This window comes from Phymastichus coffea, unplaced genomic scaffold, assembly GCF_024137745.1.
Source record: "Phymastichus coffea isolate CEN01 unplaced genomic scaffold, Cenicafe_Pcof_1.1 PCOF00043, whole genome shotgun sequence".
NCBI lineage: Eukaryota > Metazoa > Arthropoda > Insecta > Hymenoptera > Eulophidae > Phymastichus > Phymastichus coffea.
Genome location: NW_026706854.1, coordinates 1,657,475 through 1,676,153, shown reverse-complemented (window position 1 = coordinate 1,676,153; position 18,679 = coordinate 1,657,475). Strand labels below are relative to the sequence as shown.

The 18,679-nt window shown below is 32.0% G+C and overlaps 1 protein-coding gene across 1 annotated transcript; it reads right to left on the bottom strand.

The window, feature by feature from the left end:
* Positions 1–15: 15 nt before the first annotated feature.
* On the bottom strand, positions 16–12,908 carry LOC131664304 (putative aminopeptidase-2). The gene is made up of 31 exons (XM_058935277.1): positions 12,747–12,908; positions 12,361–12,659; positions 12,128–12,283; positions 11,581–12,052; positions 10,748–10,995; positions 9,613–9,953; positions 9,282–9,556; positions 9,025–9,209; positions 8,742–8,909; positions 8,516–8,668; positions 7,806–8,435; positions 7,491–7,643; positions 6,360–6,834; positions 5,750–5,988; positions 5,311–5,675; positions 4,962–5,242; positions 4,701–4,888; positions 4,449–4,622; positions 4,236–4,382; positions 4,033–4,111; positions 3,409–3,935; positions 3,173–3,331; positions 2,684–2,971; positions 2,421–2,604; positions 2,178–2,334; positions 1,829–2,094; positions 1,063–1,706; positions 752–922; positions 528–674; positions 373–451; positions 16–300 (listed from the first exon to the last, which is right to left on the bottom strand). Exons 1-31 carry the CDS (start codon positions 12,906–12,908, stop codon positions 82–84), a joined length of 8,031 nt encoding a protein of 2,676 aa, XP_058791260.1. The 3' UTR covers positions 16–81.
* Between the last annotated feature and the right edge of the window lie 5,771 nt (positions 12,909–18,679).

The window sequence follows — 18,679 nt, the reverse complement described above, 5'->3', positions numbered from 1 at the left end:
ACAAACCTTCTTAGAATTAAAAATAATATTTAGATACTTTATATAAAGATTTCTATTATAATTTATAGAAAATTTAAATTTTCAAACAAAAAATATAATTATTTGTATAATAGATATGGATGTGAGAACTGCACCTTGAGTATACGCACTATTCGGTTTCACGTAGTTTCCTTCAAGCCAATTTCTAATGTAAATTTCATTGTTATTCAACCATGCGAAATTCTTCCGCGCTACCCTAATGGCTGATGTTACTGACGTCTTGATATCTGTGGCTTTTGGATCCATCGATAATTCATCAAGCTGCAATGAAGACGACATAATATGTTTAATAATATTCAATGGTAATTTTTATACGTAGCAAATAATTCTTACGATTTTTAAGTGTTCCTGGCTGGAAATTCGTCCAGCTAAACTCGTAAGAAGTGAACCCACATCATGCCAGTCTCCGTAACTATGATTAATATAAAATTTTCTTAATACTAAAAACGAATTTTTTTCATATTCTTTAAATTATTTTTTATACGTACAATTTATATAACTTATCAAGATTATTAACGAAAAATTTAATGGTAGTATTTAATCCAATTGAACTAGCTGTATAGACTGACGAAAAAGCAGTTGCTGCATCTTGTCTACGAATTTTTGATTTTGGCTCCACAATAAGTTCCAAATATCTATTAAAAAATAAGATTTTTTAAGTATACACTAGTTCACAAGGAATCATTAATTATTTCTTGTAGGTAATACATACTTTTCAAGAACATTAGCATCTTTAGAGCAACCAAGACCTTTCAAAATAGCGAGGTAATCTGTTGCCAGAAGTGCATTTACATATTTGTTCCACATATCATTCCACAGTGTATTATCTCCATGCTCCACAACTGTACAGTAAACGGCAGTTGCGACGTTTGGTGTAACAGTGCTATTGGTTGAAATAGTAAGTTTATAAATGTTAACCACATGTGAAAATATTAATTAATTCAAGTTTAATCTATCTATTTATACATTAAAATCGTGTTAAAATGAATATTTATCAAATGGTTTTTAAATTAATCTGATTACCTTTTTTCGCTGTAATAGTTTTTAGCTTTTTTTACACAATCTTCGTGGCCATACTTGCATGCCCAACTCGTAATAAGCTCTCTGTTTAGCTGTTTAAGGTGATTGTCTTTAGCCATGTCATCCTTGAATCCAAGTTTTTTATAGACGTTGTCAATTATAGCCAAGACGTGCTTCCTGTAAAGCTCTTTTATGTTCGAGTTGCCTTCGAGTCGTTGGCTAATGTAAGATGTAGCAGTGAAGTACGCAGACCAAGGTAAGTACTCCATTTCCCTTGCTAAGTATTTACTTGCATCAAAAGCAACTTCGTATTTGATGTAATTTGTTCTGGCGAGATTAAATAAATCATCGATTATTTGGGCTCGATTCATCTCGATGATTGTTTTAAAGTTATCGCTGTTGAGTAGATTAATCAGCGCCTGCCAATTTTCTAAATTGTAGTTTACTCGGTAAAATCCGATTTCTTGAACATTGATAAGAAACCAATTGTCTTTCGATGGTACAGTGATTTCTTTCGATTCATTGGCGAGCCATAACTTTGGTTCGGTATTAATGAAATTCTGCTCGGATTCGGTCGTGTAAGTGATTGGCACCCAGTAGGTTTGATTCTTTTTTAGTTTATCTATAGGTGATATTAGAAATCTCTCCTACAACGATAAAAGAAAAATATAAATTAAAAAATATAGTATAGTCTAATAGCTTTTACATTATTTACACCACAAAGTTTAATTTAACAATAGAAATATTGTAATTTCAAATTGTTACAAACCTGAGTTAGTGTTACTTTGTCTTTTGTACGATTGGCATTGACAACTGGGTAACCCGCATGCTCAGTCCAGCTAGTTATAACAGTAGTTATATCAACTGACAAATCACCAGGTTTCTTCGTCTCGTTGGCCATACGATCTTCTATTGCTTTATAAAAATGTTCTGGTCGTGCTACATCGTACTTTCTCGCGTCAAGATAAGAATGAATCGCATCGACAAAAACTTTTTCCCCAAAGCTATGATGTAACATCCGCAAAACGCTGGCAGCTGCAATTATCAGGGTTTTTATTATTAATAAAATATTAATAAAAACCCTCAAGAATACATCAATTGTAAAATAAGCATCTTACATTTTTGATAGGCAATTTTGTCAAAACCATCTTGTGCCTCTGAAGGAGTTGATACGTCGTTATTCATGGGATGAGAAGACTCGCCCGAGTCGAATTCTAAACCTACGTGCAGCTCTTTGATTACGAATTGCTCCGAAAATTTCCATTCATGTTCACTCTTCAAAAGGATCAGTGAAAATTAATTGAGTTTACATTATATAGCCAGAATCATAATTTCCACTAATGTTTTCTGAATAATCTTACCACGCTACTGATTAGATATGCAAGGTATTCGGCAAATCCCTCGTTAAGCCAGGTATAGTCCCACCATTCGCAGGTAATCAAATTACCAAACCATTGGTGTACTAGTTCATGCGATATTACGATGTTGACGTATTGTTTGTACGTCGCTGGTGTCAAGTCTTGACTGTATGTAAGACCGTACTCTCTAAAATTAAGGTCGCGATACATGTTGTAATTATCTTTATAATGCATTGTTAGTAATATTTACGTATGGCATTTCATACCTGAAAGTGACAAGACCCCAGTTTTCCATAGCACCCATGTCGAAGTCTGGAATGGATACTAAATTCATTTTATCGAGAGGATAATCAATTTTCGTGAAATTTTCCAAAAATTTAAGAGCTGCTTCACCAACAGGAGGTGCATATTCCATATATTTTTTTAATTGCGGTCGTGTCCATACCGATACTCTGCCAGATTTATTGGTTTCAACATATTCAGAGACAATGAACGCCAAAAGATATGGTGACATTTTTAAACTCTTTTTGAAGATATTTTTAGTCCAACCTCCCCTACAGCAGTTGGTTAAAATCAAATTCAGGTAAATAGTTCATTAGGTATCTATGTCAGAAAAGTATTGCCAAGTCCGTAGCATGTATTTGCTAATTTCGGCTTCGCCTCAGTATTCAATTCTCACATGCTATAGACTTACCCACACTTTTCCGGTCTAGTAGTAATTTATTATTTCATTATTTTTCAGATGAAATACTAACATTACTGGTACTGACGATTCTAAACCCACATTACTGAGTACATAATATCCTTTAGGAATCGAAATTTGTAAAGTGAAATAAGCTTTGAAGGAAGGCTCATCAAAGCAAGGGAATGCTCGACGCGCATACGTTGGCTCGAAGTGAGTGCTTGCTAGCCATCTGAAAAATATAGCCGGTTATTTCAGATCTCATCGATTTTTACTTAACAACAATTCATTAGGCTGATGATAATTTACTTGGTTTGGTTTTTTTCATCAATATAAGAACTCCTATAAAATCCTCTCATATCATCTCGTAATACTCCCTCGTATTTAATGTTGAGTGTGACTGCTGTATTCAGCGACTCATTAAAGTATATTATAAGTTTTTGCGAAGAAGGATGTAATTCGTATGCAACGTTATAGTTTTTTGTTTCCGAAGCTGCACTAATATTTTTAATATTCAAATCATGAGAATGAAGCATAACGCGCAATGTTGGAGCGTCAAGTTCGATGTCGATGTTGACTTCTCCATCAAAAGTAAAATTATTTTCTTCGAAATAAGTATTCAAGAAAATATTATACTCCTTAGGCTTGGCAGAAGTAAGTAAGCGATAGTCAACCTTTTCTTGATTCTTGATACTGTTAGTGTCCAACCATTTGAATATTTTGGGAGTATTTTCGTAGAACCAATTTTTTTCCTCCTTGGCGCGTTTCAAAGATGATTGTAAAGAGTTTGATAATTCAGGCATTGTAAGTGTACTATTTTGCACTAGTTCTTCAAACTAACAACAAAAAGTTTAAAATAATGAGGTCTTCAGTGCGATTAATACATTTATTCAAGCTTTTGCTTACAGAAATTGACATTATAAGATAAAGTACCTTTTTAAAAAGTTGATCCGTTGAAACTCGTTTGGATATTGTCGTGAGAGTCGATTTGGCTATACTATCATCGCCAAAGCTATAAATATGGTAAATTATATTTGAAAAATCTATCGTAAAAATAGTCATAGTAAATCATGTTAAGCTTTAAAACAAACTGTTGGTATTATATAGAATTCATTTAAATAATTAAAGAAACGTACTAATCTTTCATTTTTTTATAGTTATTTTGTATATAATCCATAACAGTTTCCACTCCAACGAGACCACTATTGACAATATTTGAGAAGACCGTCTTTGCGTCTTGAAGTCTTATTTCTGAATTTTGTTTTATTGTCTCATCCATTAATCTAGAAAATACGCATAATTCGTTACTCAGTTTCTTAATTATAAAGCAATAAATAAGTTAACAATACATATTTAAAAGTTGTGTATCCTGAGAACATGCGAGAGCACCAAGAGCTGACATCTTTTCAATAGCATAATTCGAATTGACGAATTTCTTCCATAGGTAGTTCCAGTCTTCTGTAGTTCCCTTTTTGATGGCAGTGCAGTAGACGTAAGAACGTTTATTTGGTTCTACAGCACTCCTAGATGATGCAAAAATAAATGAAAGCGCAATAAACGAATTTTCAATTTTGAAAACGTTGCACAGAAAGTTTGCTCACTCGAGATCGGATGACATTTTTTCCTTTTTGAAACTCGCAAGAGCTTTTTCGATGCACCTTTCATGATTGAAATTACAAAGCCAACTAAGTGCATGATGTCTTAATAAAATATCAGTGGATCTATCATTGTATTTATCTTCAAACGTAAGTCGTTTGACAATGGGCTCGAGAAGTTGCAGCAAGAAGTCCTGCATTTAAAAGAGAAAATTTGTAAGAATAACTGCACATTAGATGTTTAAAGAATGAGCTTGGCATACAAACCCTATACACATTGTAGATATCCATATGGCCAGCAAAACGATGAGTAAGATAGGTCAAGCCTGTGAAAGTTGTCTTCCAAGGTGCATACTCAGTTTCACTTGTAAGATAACTCAAACCAGAAAACACGAGGTCATAAGAAATGTAGCCTGCTCGACCAAGATGCAAAAGGTCGTCGACAATATTTGCTCTATTAACTTCATGGATCTTTGTGTATTTTGATGATTTAAGTGCCTCGATTATAAGGTTCCACATATTTTCGTCATAATTTACCCTGAAATAACCTGAGAATCGTAAATACATTTTTGTGTTCAATTTACCTTCTAAAATTGTAACGTTTTTGAATACTCACCCATTTGCTGTAAATTGAGGATGACCCACTCATTTTTGGATTTTTTGATCTTTACAGTATTAGTTTGGTCTTGTAAGAAAGTAACTTTCTTTGTATCTTCAAAGTTAGGATTACTTTCAGTTGTCCACGACAATGGAATCACCCAAGTACTATTGTCTTCTTTTTTTGAGTTCAAATAAAATCTAGTTTGGGTTATCGTAGCCATTTCATCATTCTCGAAATTCACATTCAAAACTGGGAAACCTGATTGTAGAGTCCAACTATTCATCAATTCTGTTACGTTAAATTTGGTCATCATTTGACTGTTGTTAATTTCAGTTTGGAAAGCTTTGAATAGATCTTCTGGTTTAGCTGCATCAAATTTACTGCAAAGAAATTAAAATATTTGCTTTTAGATTGCGAAAATAGATCAATAAATCATAGCATTTTTTAATCCTACCGTGCTTCGAGATATTTATTTAATGCATTGTAAAATATTTTGGATCCAGTTAGCTTCTCCAACATTCTGATAATACTAGCGGCTTTGGCGTACGATATGCTGTCGAATATTGCTCTAATATCAGTAGGACTGTAAACTTTATGGGTGATTGGGTGTGTGTTTGCCTTGCCATCTGTAGAAAACGACGTTTGCAGATGATCTACTACAAATTGCGTTTCCAATTTCCAGTCGGCTTCTTTCTGTGAAACAAGTTTCATCAGAAAAATTAATATCATTTGATTATATTTCATCGTGACTCTATTAGTATAATCATGTTTTTATCAAAGAAAAATCAGAGCATTCATTTTAAATAAATAATGTAATAATATTCACGTTAATAAAAATAATATAAATAAAATAAAAGAAGATGATTGATAATTCATTGGCGAAAATAAAAACTAAAGGTGACAATCTAAAATAGTCATAGCGTACTAGAGCGAAACATCAAAAATCAGCCAACCAGTGGAAATCGCGTTAGTATGATCGTCAATTCCCGGGAGACTCATAGACGCGTGAAGCGCGAGATTAACTACAAGGCGTGCATGCGGCTATGTGTATATAGAACAGATACCTCTGTGTAGGCATGACATTGGAAGTATCGTGCGAATCCCTCGTTGAGCCAAAGGTAGTCCCACCAGTGTGGACTAACGAGATCGCCGAACCATTGGTGCGTGATCTCATGGGCGATGACGTTGCGAATTGACTGTATGTTCGCAAGACTTGACATTCTAACTGGATCGGAAAGCAAATTCGTCTCGCGGTAGGTCAGTAAACCCCAGTTCTCCATTGCACCCGAACTGAAGTCGGGTAATGCAATCATGTCCATTTTGCTCAGCGAATAGTTATGACCGAGTTTTTTTTCGAACCACTGTGTCATTGGCACCATCACTTTTAATGCGTAATTTATCTGATTGTATACCAAAGGATTCGCGTAGACGCTGTATTTGTGATGTGAATCATTAAAACTTTTTTTCTTAAAATCGCTTACTATTACAGCCACAAGGTACGTTGACATTGGAGGTGTAGTCTTAAATTTGTAAAGGCCGCTAAAATATAAATCAGTTATCAGATGTAGAAAATTCAACTACTTTTAATATTTCAATCGAATTAATTAAATATACATAATTTTCAATCTCGTATAATTATAGTTTGGCCGATTAGCCTTTTTATTCATATTTTACCTATTAAAACAATTAAATTAGTAAATCAGAAAATAAACAAATTAGTCTGTCACGTGTGTTTCACTGTTTGCATTTATGTTCGTCAACCTTCGATTGCAAGCGCAGAAAAAATATAGTTGCAATTTTATTTGGTAAATTTATAGCACGGAAATGTGTATTTCAAAATAGAACCATCGTAAGAGATAAAAAAAATTACCAATTTTATCTTATCGATTGTTCTTTTGTACTTTCCGTAACTTTTAAAGGTCGCTTATATGTGTCATTTCCGGTCGTATCTTTTCAGTTTATCTGATTGCCATCCACTTGAATAGGCTTATCAAAAATTATTGTAAAAATCGAATCGATAAGCAAAATCGAAGGTGACTTCCAAAACAATGGTCTGACCGAGATTTTACGATTGTGTATTTCAGCTATCTAATTGATTTCAAACTACAAATAATGATTTATTACGATTTTTAATGGCCTCTATACGAAGAAAAAAAATTAAGTAAAAGCTAAATGTAAAGTGAGAATTTATTTACTCTTCTTTGGTTGTAAGTTCAGTGTTACTAATGACGCTGTAATTTTTTGGTGCCTGAACACTAATAGAGAAGGTGGCCTTAAGAGCGGGTTCATCAAAGCAGGGAAAAACTCTTCTTGCGCTTGTTGGCTCCATTTGCGTTGCAGCTAGCCATCTAGGAACGAGAAGAAATTAGACCCGATGAAATTGCACTGAGTTTTAAAAAGTATAATTGCTGTGTTCTTGAGCGGACTTCTCACGTGCGAGTTTCAATTTTTGACAAAGTATATTTCGCAAGTAATTTTGTTTATTTGTCTCTCTATTCTAACCAACTTACCTTATTCCGTTTACTGTTTTGTACGAGCTTCTATAGAATCCTCGCATTTCCGTATTTAGGATTCCTGTATATGTGATCTCAATAGAGATTGGAGTTTCTGCTATAATGAGATTTTCCATAACGATGTCAATGAAATTGTACTTCTCTCTTGGTAATATGTTAGAGAATTTTAGAACTATAGGATTTTTTTTGTCTGTGATATTTGATAATGTTATGTTAAAATTGCTAAGTTGGTCCGCGTGTAAAGTTATATTTTTTGTAGACCTCTGTACTTTAGCAACAATCTTAACTTTTCCATTAAACATAAATTTCTTCTCCGGTGAGATGTGTGGGTGAAGATAAATATCATAACTACTTGGGATGACATTGCCAGGTAAACGGTAAGCATCTGTGTTTTCAATCGACGGGTCAGATTGTTTGATCAAGTCAATTGCAGGAGGTAAATGCTTACTGAACAAGTTTATTTCTTGTTCAACAAATTTCAAACTTTTCATGATAGACTCGACATTTGGTTTTATATGTGAGTTATTGATTTCGACGATTTGTTCAACTTTTCTTAACAGTTTCTTGATCGGATATCTTTCAAGTGCATCTTTAATGAGACTACCGACCATGTCATAATTTTTGTAGCTGCAAGTTATTTTTCACGTTAATAAATACGATAACAACTACTGTTAGATTAATAGCTACTTATTGTTAGGGAGACTTACTAATCATGAAGAGCCTTATAATTATCATTGGCAAAATCAATCATGAATTCGGCGTTTTTCAGACTCGCCGTATAAACGCCTCTGAACACACTCGAAATGTCTTGCTTACGAATGCGGCTTGTTTCAAAGCCCGATAAAGCTTCGAGAAGGTATCTGAAAATTGTATTGACATTTAAATTAACAATAAAAATTTCATACACTATTAATAAATTACTTATATTTCTACTTTTTCAGTATTATAGGATCTTGGGAACATCCAAGTGCACTCAGAATAATTACTCCCTCAGCTGAAACGTTAGTTTTTTTGTACTCGTTATACAAAAAGTCCCAATCTTTGTCCGTTCCGTGTCTAATAGAAGTGCAATAAACTACATATCGTTGGTTTTTTGGTACTCTGTTTGGAGAAAAGATTTAAAAAATTACGTTTTTATACAAACACACAAAATTTTATTTACTATGGATTAAGTGGGAATTAATATTTAAGTCAAAGATATCTGATGTTGACGTACGGCTTCAATTTATTTTTCCACTCGTCAAAGTAGTCCCGAGAGATTTTGATACACGATGATTCATCAAAATTACAAGCCCTGGTATTAAGCTCTTGTCGCAGTAAAATCGTCAATTGATCATCATTTTGTTTATCGTCGAATGTTAATTCATTGTAAATATTCTTAATCAGAAACATAATGTAGTTCTGAAAGAAATGCATACGATATAAACAACGATGTTCTAAAATAGTAGTGGTGAAGAAAGAAATGAGTAGTACTTTCAAAACATCGTAATCATCGCTCCCAGCAGTCACTCTCATTAAATAATCAAGATTAGTGAAGGCAGACTTAAAGGGCAAATACTGCTTTTCTCTCTTGAGATATTCAATACCTTCAAAAACTAATTCATAATTGATAATCTGAGCTCTAGCGAGATTAAATAAATCATCGACAATCGCCGCACGATTTTCCACAAGAATTTTGTTGTAATTATCACTTGTCAAAAGTTTGTTTATTTTGCTCCAATAATTACCATAATTGACACGGTAAAAGCCTGTGAAACAAACCGATACATACACTCAAAAATTTGTATGTTATTGTCATACATACCCGCAGATTGCACGTTGATTATGAGCCATTCATCGTTTGTATTGTCCCTCGTATAATTGTCTTCTTGTTTTGATAGCCAGAAAACTGGTTCTGTAGAATTAGTTGGGCTGCTCGATGATGATATTGTTATTGGCACCGACCACAAGTACTCTTGTACAGAATTATTTTCACTCAGAAGGAATCGATTTTGTCTGAATTTTATCCTATCTGACTCAATCGTCACTGTAATATACGGATAACCAGCCTGTTTTGTCCAAGTATTCATTCTTGCTGCCACACTATAGTTGACATGTTTTTCAAGAGCTTGCCATAAATCATTAGGTGTGGCTGATTTTGATTGACTGTCGATTTTAATTTTATAATTCAATCATTAAAAACAGTATAATTAGCGAGCTTAGTTGATAGAGGTGGTATATGCGTAAGGAGTACTTCGACTATAGAAAAATCCCCTTCACTGCTTCCTGAGCTGTGTAGACTTTTATACAACCAGGAGGTAGTGATAGAGATGGGTATTAGGCTGTACGCAGTCGAACGCAGCTATACGGCAGCCGAACTGTTCTTAATATACAGCCTATCACGCAGATCACACATGTTAGTAAAAAGGATATAGTACGGTTCGAAATGCCAAAATTGCATACTGCATTTTACGAGTCTATACCGCTTCAGAAACAGTGACATTTTGTGGATCTTGCGTTGTACTGCTTTATTCTCCTTGTCATAATATTACAATTAACCAGAAATTAATTTAAGTGTTTAAAAATGTATAAAATATAAACACATTCATGTAACAATATTTGTGATTATGTTACGTAAAATCAATAAAAATCTATTAAATCTGAGTTCAATTGCATCGTATAGCACCCATTTGTCGATTGAGTGCCATCTTTATACGTCTTCGCCAAGATTATAAAATTTTTCAAGCGTCAATATGTTACGCGAAAGATGTTCATACAGCGCAGGATTTAAATTCTCGACGCTTGCTTTGCTCGCTGCCTTGGTCTTATACTACCCCACGTTATAAACATCTTCCCTGTACTATACTGGCGCTTGGCTCGCCCAAGACACATAAATAACTAATGTACATCGGTACTCATATTTAATACTTTATCAATCGAATAAAGTTATTTTTACATACCGTTCTCGAATGTAATCCTTAAGAGCCTCGTTGAATTTCTTTGTTCCAAATGTTTTCTCCATCATACGTACAATACTTGCCCCCTTATTATAAGTGATAATACCACCTGCAGTACCGATTTGTATTGGTGTAATCATATCACTGTCCTGTCTGGTTATTGGCTTAGAATCTTCTGCAGAATCAGCAACCATAGCTGTTTGGAATTGCTCTACTATGAATTGTTCGCTCATTTTCCAGTTTTTCTCTATCTATTAAAATTGTAGGTATTCAAATTTATGCAAATAATACATTATCTAACTAGTGCGGGAAAGTAGATTCTTGTCTCGTGTGAGAGGTTTATGTCCTGAATGAAGCGAGGGTGAAAAGATACACGAGACAAGAATCCTTTCCGAATATGTATTGTATAGTATTTTTTTATACGACGTGTAGAAAGTTCGTTTTTGAACGCACGTTTTTATCCGAGTCTAAACATTTTTTTTAATTGCTTAATTTTGAGTTTGCCAGTTTGTAGTAATATTTGGGTAAAAGTACATAAAAAATGTTTTCTTACGTATTTTTGTTTTTCATTTTACGTTTGTAGATTTATTGAATACTCCAAAGTTCGTAAATTAATGTAATGATATTTACTATGTTTAGAAAAATAAGTCAATAAGTAATAGTTCCTATAAATAGTGTAATGTTCAACGTTAATAAAATATAATGTTGTTTATTGTTCTTGTATTTTAATCAAAATTTATAACAATAAGTAAAAGGTTTGTGATTGTTGAAATGTCATAATTCATAATAATAATGCAGTCGCGGCGGTTGTGATAAAGCATTTCACGGATACATACCATGTCGGTTCCCATATACTGATAGTACCTGGCGAAAGCTTCGCTCAGCCAAAGGTAAGTCCACCATTCGGGTGTGACGAGATTACCGAACCACATGTGAGTACATTCATGAACAATGACTGAGGCGACACTTTGCTTGGTTATATCAGATGAGTGTTTCTCGTCATAAAGACCAGCTGTCTCACGATAGGTAATTAAACCCCAATTTTCCATGGCGCCAGCTGAAAAGTCTGGCACCGCTACCATATCCATTTTAGGCATGTACTTCCAATAACTTACATTAAATAATTCGCTGAATGCTTGAAGAGTTTTGACGCCAATTTTTTGGCTATAGACGGTTTGTGAAATAGCATTTGGTCGAGCCCACATTTTTACATTATCGTCATTAGTTGAATAAGCTTTAAAATCAGAAATCACGAAAGCTACGAGATACGTTGACATTTTTGGGGTTTTTTTAAATGCATACTCATTTCTGCGAAAGTAATAATACATTTCGTGACTTTAGATAAATTTATTTATATCATGCAGCATAGTTATTTAAACTCACGTCTTGTTATCAAATTGGAAATCCATATTACTCAGGCAACTGTAACCTTCAGGCACTTGAATATTTATTATGAATTTAGCTTTGAATTCCGGCTCGTCGAAGCAAGGAAAAGCATGTCTTGCATGTGTTGACTCGAATTGAGTGGAAGCCAGCCATCTTAAATTATATTTGACAATTTGTTAATTTATACTCTTATTGTAATTTTAATAATTTTTATTTTCAGACTATCTTACCTTTGGTTGCCTTTTTCGTCATAATAAGAACTTTTGTAAAAACCTACCATGTCATCACGTAATTTTCCATCGAAACTTAATGAGATTTCGATAGAACTCTCAGCCTTTAAACTCTCTATTAAAGAGATTACGAGGGTCTCTGTTTTATTATTTATATAGAAATTTGTAAAACCAATTTCAACACCATCTGCCCGTATAGAAGTTACGTTCACATTAATATCACCGGCATTTAAAACAATTTTTTGGACATCCTCTTCCACCATAGCTATAATATTACAGTTACCGTTGAATTTGGAAATCTTAAAATTTATGTCAAATATTTTGATATTATAAGTATATGGCTTAATCGACTTTGGTAACCGATACTGGCTTGAATCTTGATGAACCGAATCGGCATTATTACTATGTTCATTTTCTTGAAAATTATCAAAACTGGTTGGATGACTTGCAGCGCTGGCTATTAATGCGAATGTTGCCAGCACGTATAAGGTTAAAAATATATTTGGTTTGCTATCCATTCTAAATATTCCTGATAAATCAAAAGACATCACTCACGTAAATATTCTTATTTTAATCAAATAAATATATGTATTTTAACGTAGGTAGAATAAGAATGAAATTTGAATTATTAAAGAAAGAAATCAGTAATAAGTATTTATATCATGCAAGTTGAAAATTTTTATGATGAAAAAAAAAAAAAAAAATTCAAATGAAATACTTAACGGATAGTGAAATGAACATTGAACAATGTGGATATAATACATGAGTCCGTGTATGATGAATATCTAGATTAAAAAAAAACGTTTTTGAACAATAGTTTCCAACGGTATGAATAATAAAGTTATATAGAATTTAATAAGTTTACTGTTAAAGCAAAACAAGCGATTTTTGCCCTAGATGCGAATTTCGGAATGAAAGAGAATATAATTATTCACAAACAAAAATCAAAGAGTCTATTTGTTTGAACTGACATATCAAATGAGAAAAGTGGCTATAAAAACCATTTAAATATTACTTGGGTTAAAAAAATAAGTTTTTGAACCATAATGGATCACGCCACAACGATCGTATTACAATCAAGTAAAATTAAAAAATTTCATTAATATAACTTCAGATGTTTCAGAAAGAAATTATTTAAAAGTATACAAGTACCACTTACCCATGAGTGTTGTAATGCAATAGAAACAGATTAAACGTTCTTCATTGTTACCGAACGACACTTAAACTGTGTAGCTATGGATTGTCTCTATGTTATCACGCTTCCACTAGCAAGTCTGTCTGAGGAGTTCTCTGCCCTTGTCGGAGGAGCGAGAAACTCTGACGCCGATCGGTCAGTCTAGCCAATATACCGATTTCCACTCGAAAAAATGCAACTCTACCGCTCTCACGTATATTTCTACATCCGTACGCCTTTATAGCCGTTATCGTTATTTCTGTCCTTTCCTCTCTAAAAGCCTCGCCATACTAGACATCCTCTTCTTATGTGTTCGTTTTTAACTTATCGTGCTTTTAAGTGCTGATAACACGACGTTTATCAGTATTTTTTTGATAAATCAACCTGCTTTCAACCTTTACCGTGACTAAGTTATATTATGTATAGGTTTGTAAAGTTGGAATGATATATTTAATTTGAATATTGGCCAGAACACATAATAAAAAACAATGAGGAAATTTTATTTTTGTAAACGAATGGAAGTTTTTTTGTCGGATGAATATATTTATGAAGAATAATATTGATAACAGACAATTATACAAAATTATAATTGTCATTAAAAATAAATCTGTTTGTATTAATACATTTTATAAATATGAGAAATGAAAATAAATTTCACCGTTATATTAAACGGCTTATCTATGTGATAAAGTTCCTAAGCAAATTTTATCGATGAATAATAATAATCATTCGTAAACAATGGAAGCGGCTATAAGCAATCTGAGTTAAATAACGATGACATACCTTTGTATTTCTTAATATTTAGTTAAAAATATCGATGAATTTTGAATTATTTTCTTGTACGTAAAATGAAATGAAAAAGAAAAACCTTTTTTTTCCTAATGATATACTCATTTCTTAATTATTAAAATTAATAAAAGTTGTGGAACAATAAAAGGTATCATTTTTGTATTTATATAGAATGTTTATATAGAATACAAAAATATTATCTATCATTAGTAAAGGATTGTACTCATTGTATTTATTTTTGCAATTATGTAAAGGTGTGACCCCAATAGCGCGAATAAACTGTGCGTAAAAATATCTAGGACTTTTATTCCTATATCAGTTGAATAATTATTTTTATTTTATGTAGCTTGTCTGCAATGGAAATAAAATTAAAGAATATGAGAAAAAAATTTTAATAATCAATTATTAAACTGAATATTAAAGAACCTTCATTATTTTTATTTTTATACAAGTGTACTAAAATTACACGTACAACATTCATTTCCAGATAATTAACTGTTATTCAGCGAGAAACTATTCATCCTCCTTGACATACTACCTTGGTTTTGGACATCGAAAGTCGCAACGAATGCAAGGAAACATTGTGTAATGTCAGTATCTACGATTTCTAAAAGCTTTACGAAACTGATTTTCTGATTTCTATCTACGTTTGTGAATATCATTTCTGATTATAATCTAAAAAATTTTTTTTTAAGAAACAGTGCGTTCTTTAGTATACATATTAATAATAAGTGATAAAAATTCTTAACAACGAATATATATTTGCCGAAAAAAGCAAAGATACTATTAGCTTATACAAGTGTATATTCAAGCCTTGTACATAAAAAATGTGGTTATTGTTAGCAAATATTTGATCGCCTTTTTACGATAACATTTCCTCGCATAACTATTTGTTCTTCTCTTGCCAAGTTTCTTGTACGTAATAAATTGAGGTCAACAATTATTTACGGTTTTTCTCATAAACGCTTAACGGTTAACTTCTATTGTAACAGTTATGTTCTTTAGAATTTTTAAAAGTAGATACGTATATATATATATATATATATATATATATATATATATATATATATATATATATATATATATATATATATATATAACTATATATATTCTTTCGAGCGAAGTAATGAAATAGCCAATTTCTATTGATTTATAAGCATTAGATATTACTTTAACTACATAGTACAACAATTATATCGATTTATTTTTCAATATATGATATAAATACCACCTTTTGAGAAGGAGTGTCTACGATCACAATTTCATTTTCATATTTTACGTGATTTCCTTCGTAAATTCTTTGCCACATCTGATTTTCATTTCAAATGAAATTGAACCGCGCATAAGATAACGAAGTGTTATAATTATTGATAACTAATTATTTCGAAGATCTGACTTAAATGTTTGAATGTCAGTGTCTCAAAACTTAGCATTATAATTTATTTTTTTTAATCATAAAATCTTAACATATGGTGGTTTGAGTGTAATACGATACTAATAGTAGGTTATCGCTGTCTACAACTAAAACAAAATAGTATTATTGATAAAGAATACACTGCGAGCTCAGTGTTCAACTTTGGAACGCTCAATTTTATCATTTATGTAATATGTTCAAAAATTTATGAAAAATTAGAAAACTCAAAAGTTTTTCAATATTTTACATTAAATCCAAAAAAAAACCATTGACTAACTATTTTTTTTCAGAAATTATCGTTTACAAATAAACTAATTGATTTTTTCTAATTCCAACGCAGTTGCTCCAGAAAATCTTCGAATTTTTCAAAATTTCTGAAGAAATTGTAGCTGTGTAAAGTTGTCCGGTTCTGAAAGAGTTCAAAAATCCGTGTTTTTCCCCCTTCCGATTGCCGCTACAACTTTACTTTTGAATCTAGAAGATCTAATGAATCAATAGATGTGAAATATTGTTTGCTTTGAGGAGCGAAAGTAAAGTTAGGTAAATTTAAAGAGACTTGAAAATTTATTAAATTAGTAAATTACAGAAATTAAACGAAGCTGAAATAACACGTACTACAATGAACTAAAGATAATTGTCCAATTAATAAATTAACACAATTACAATATATAATTTAGCAACTTAACAAATATCGAACACAAATTAAAAACGTAAGGTATGTAATTAGAGTCTAGGTTAACATGAAATGACAATTTAACCAACGTCTTGTTGCAGATAACCATAAGGTTCCCACGACAAACACGAATAATTGAGAGATTCTGCTGAACTGCGCTGAATGAGTCCGAATGTCTAAATTTTCCCTTTCGTTTTCCCGTTGTTTTTCATTTTCTCGTAGCTCAGTGGCTGTCGGGCGTCGCTTAGTTTTGCTTTGCCACCAACAATGGTGTTCGTCGTTCGTTTCAACCTTGTAGTCTTTATTTCAATACATACGTGACTACCTCTAATACGAAAACGAGGCAAAACAATCTTTTATTGTTTTTCAAGGAGGCCTGCGGAAACTTGAGACAAACATCTAAGTACTCGCTAGTCATAAATAGTTCCTAGGCGCACTTGACGTGTTTTCGAACGTATATCATGAGTTCGGGTAACGGTGATTCACCGGCGGTTACACATAAGCTTAAAAAATACAAATGATCACATACCCGATCCAGTGTCTTACCGTTCGCATGTGATTTTCTTCTGATTATTCTATAGTATAATACATAGTCTTCCTTAATAAATATATTAAGCTTTAATGCTCCGTAAGTCCTGTATTTAAATGCGATTTATTTCAACATGCGGACAATTGTAAACGGTTTTATTATACATAAATTATTATATACTGTAATATGGTATAAGAATTAATTCATGTCATATTATTATGCACAAAGAATTGTGCATATAATGAGATCGCGCACACCTTATTTTCACAAAGATATGTGAAAACGAATATATTACTTATCTGTTTGATCTCTCTTTGATAGCTTATCTTCACATATCGAGTATAGCATTATTACGGCTTAGTTAAAAAGTATTTTATTGGTTTTTTTTGTATACATGAAGTAATAATAGTTTTGATTTAAGGTATTTCACATTAAAATTATCAGTTTTTACTTTCTTCTTGCAGTCTTTATTTATTTAGACTTTTATTATATCTAATTTTTTGTATAAATTACTAGTAAATTAAATTAGGTAGTTTATTAGTATCAGAGGGCCAAAACGTGGATTCGCTAGTTGATATTGATATTAAATTTTTTATTCGCATTACTATGTACAGTTTTGAACCTTTTGAATTTAGAGTTATTGCTCTTGATCCCCATCATTGATGATTTGCATTGTAGTAGCTTCCCGCTAAGAAGCGATTTCCTAAAATTTATTGAGTTAAAAACATAGTTGCAATGAGAATTTTGGCACTGTCATATTTGGTCTGGTTATCGGCTTAGAACCTATAACAGTGGCAAGGGACATAATTTTTTAGACTCACTATGCATATGAATTAATCCATAGTCCTATTCTATGTTATATATTTTGTACCATATACATATAGGTATCACGAAAATAAAAGAGAATATTTTTTACGTCATTGCATTTAAGCTTTTATGAAAATCAAAGTTTTAGTAAAATTTTATTGACTTATCAATATTTTAATCGTAAGACATAATCTTAAGACATAATTTTTGTGCGTACTTTATACCACAAAAATATTCTTAAAATATAAAACCATTATCATTGGTACCAGATTAAAAACAAAAAATCAATAGCAGGTTCGTCGTTGATTGCCAATGAATGAGATAGCGTATTGCACGTATAGGTACAAAGTCGATGCCCGTGTACTGATAGTATCTGGCAAAGGTTTCAGTCAGCCAATACTAAGTCTATCACGCGGTCGTGACGAGGTTGCCGAATCACATGTGGCTACATTCGTGAACAATGGTAATACATTACTTAGAGCAATGTTAGTGTTTCTCGTCGTAAAATCCATTGTTCTCACATAGGTGAATTAGCTTTAGTTTTATTGTTAATATTTATATAACGTTATATTAATTATATTATATAATTAATATAACTTTATATTAATATTAATCTATTGATTCTCATGTTTATATTAATCTATTGATTCTCATTTCAGCATATTTATTAGTTCATTCATTTGTCATGGGTATAGCCACATATTAAATTTTCGAAAATTTAAAAAGCGATAAATTTAACGATATAACGACTATTCTACGGCGTCTTTTGCTATATTCATCGTATATTTTACAATGAAATAAAATCAATTAAATAATAAGATTTAGAATTTACTAATATTTATTATATATAAACTTACCTTAAGAAAATATGTAATCTTTATACATTTATTATAATTATATGTATTGATACTTAATATTATCAACATTTTTCCA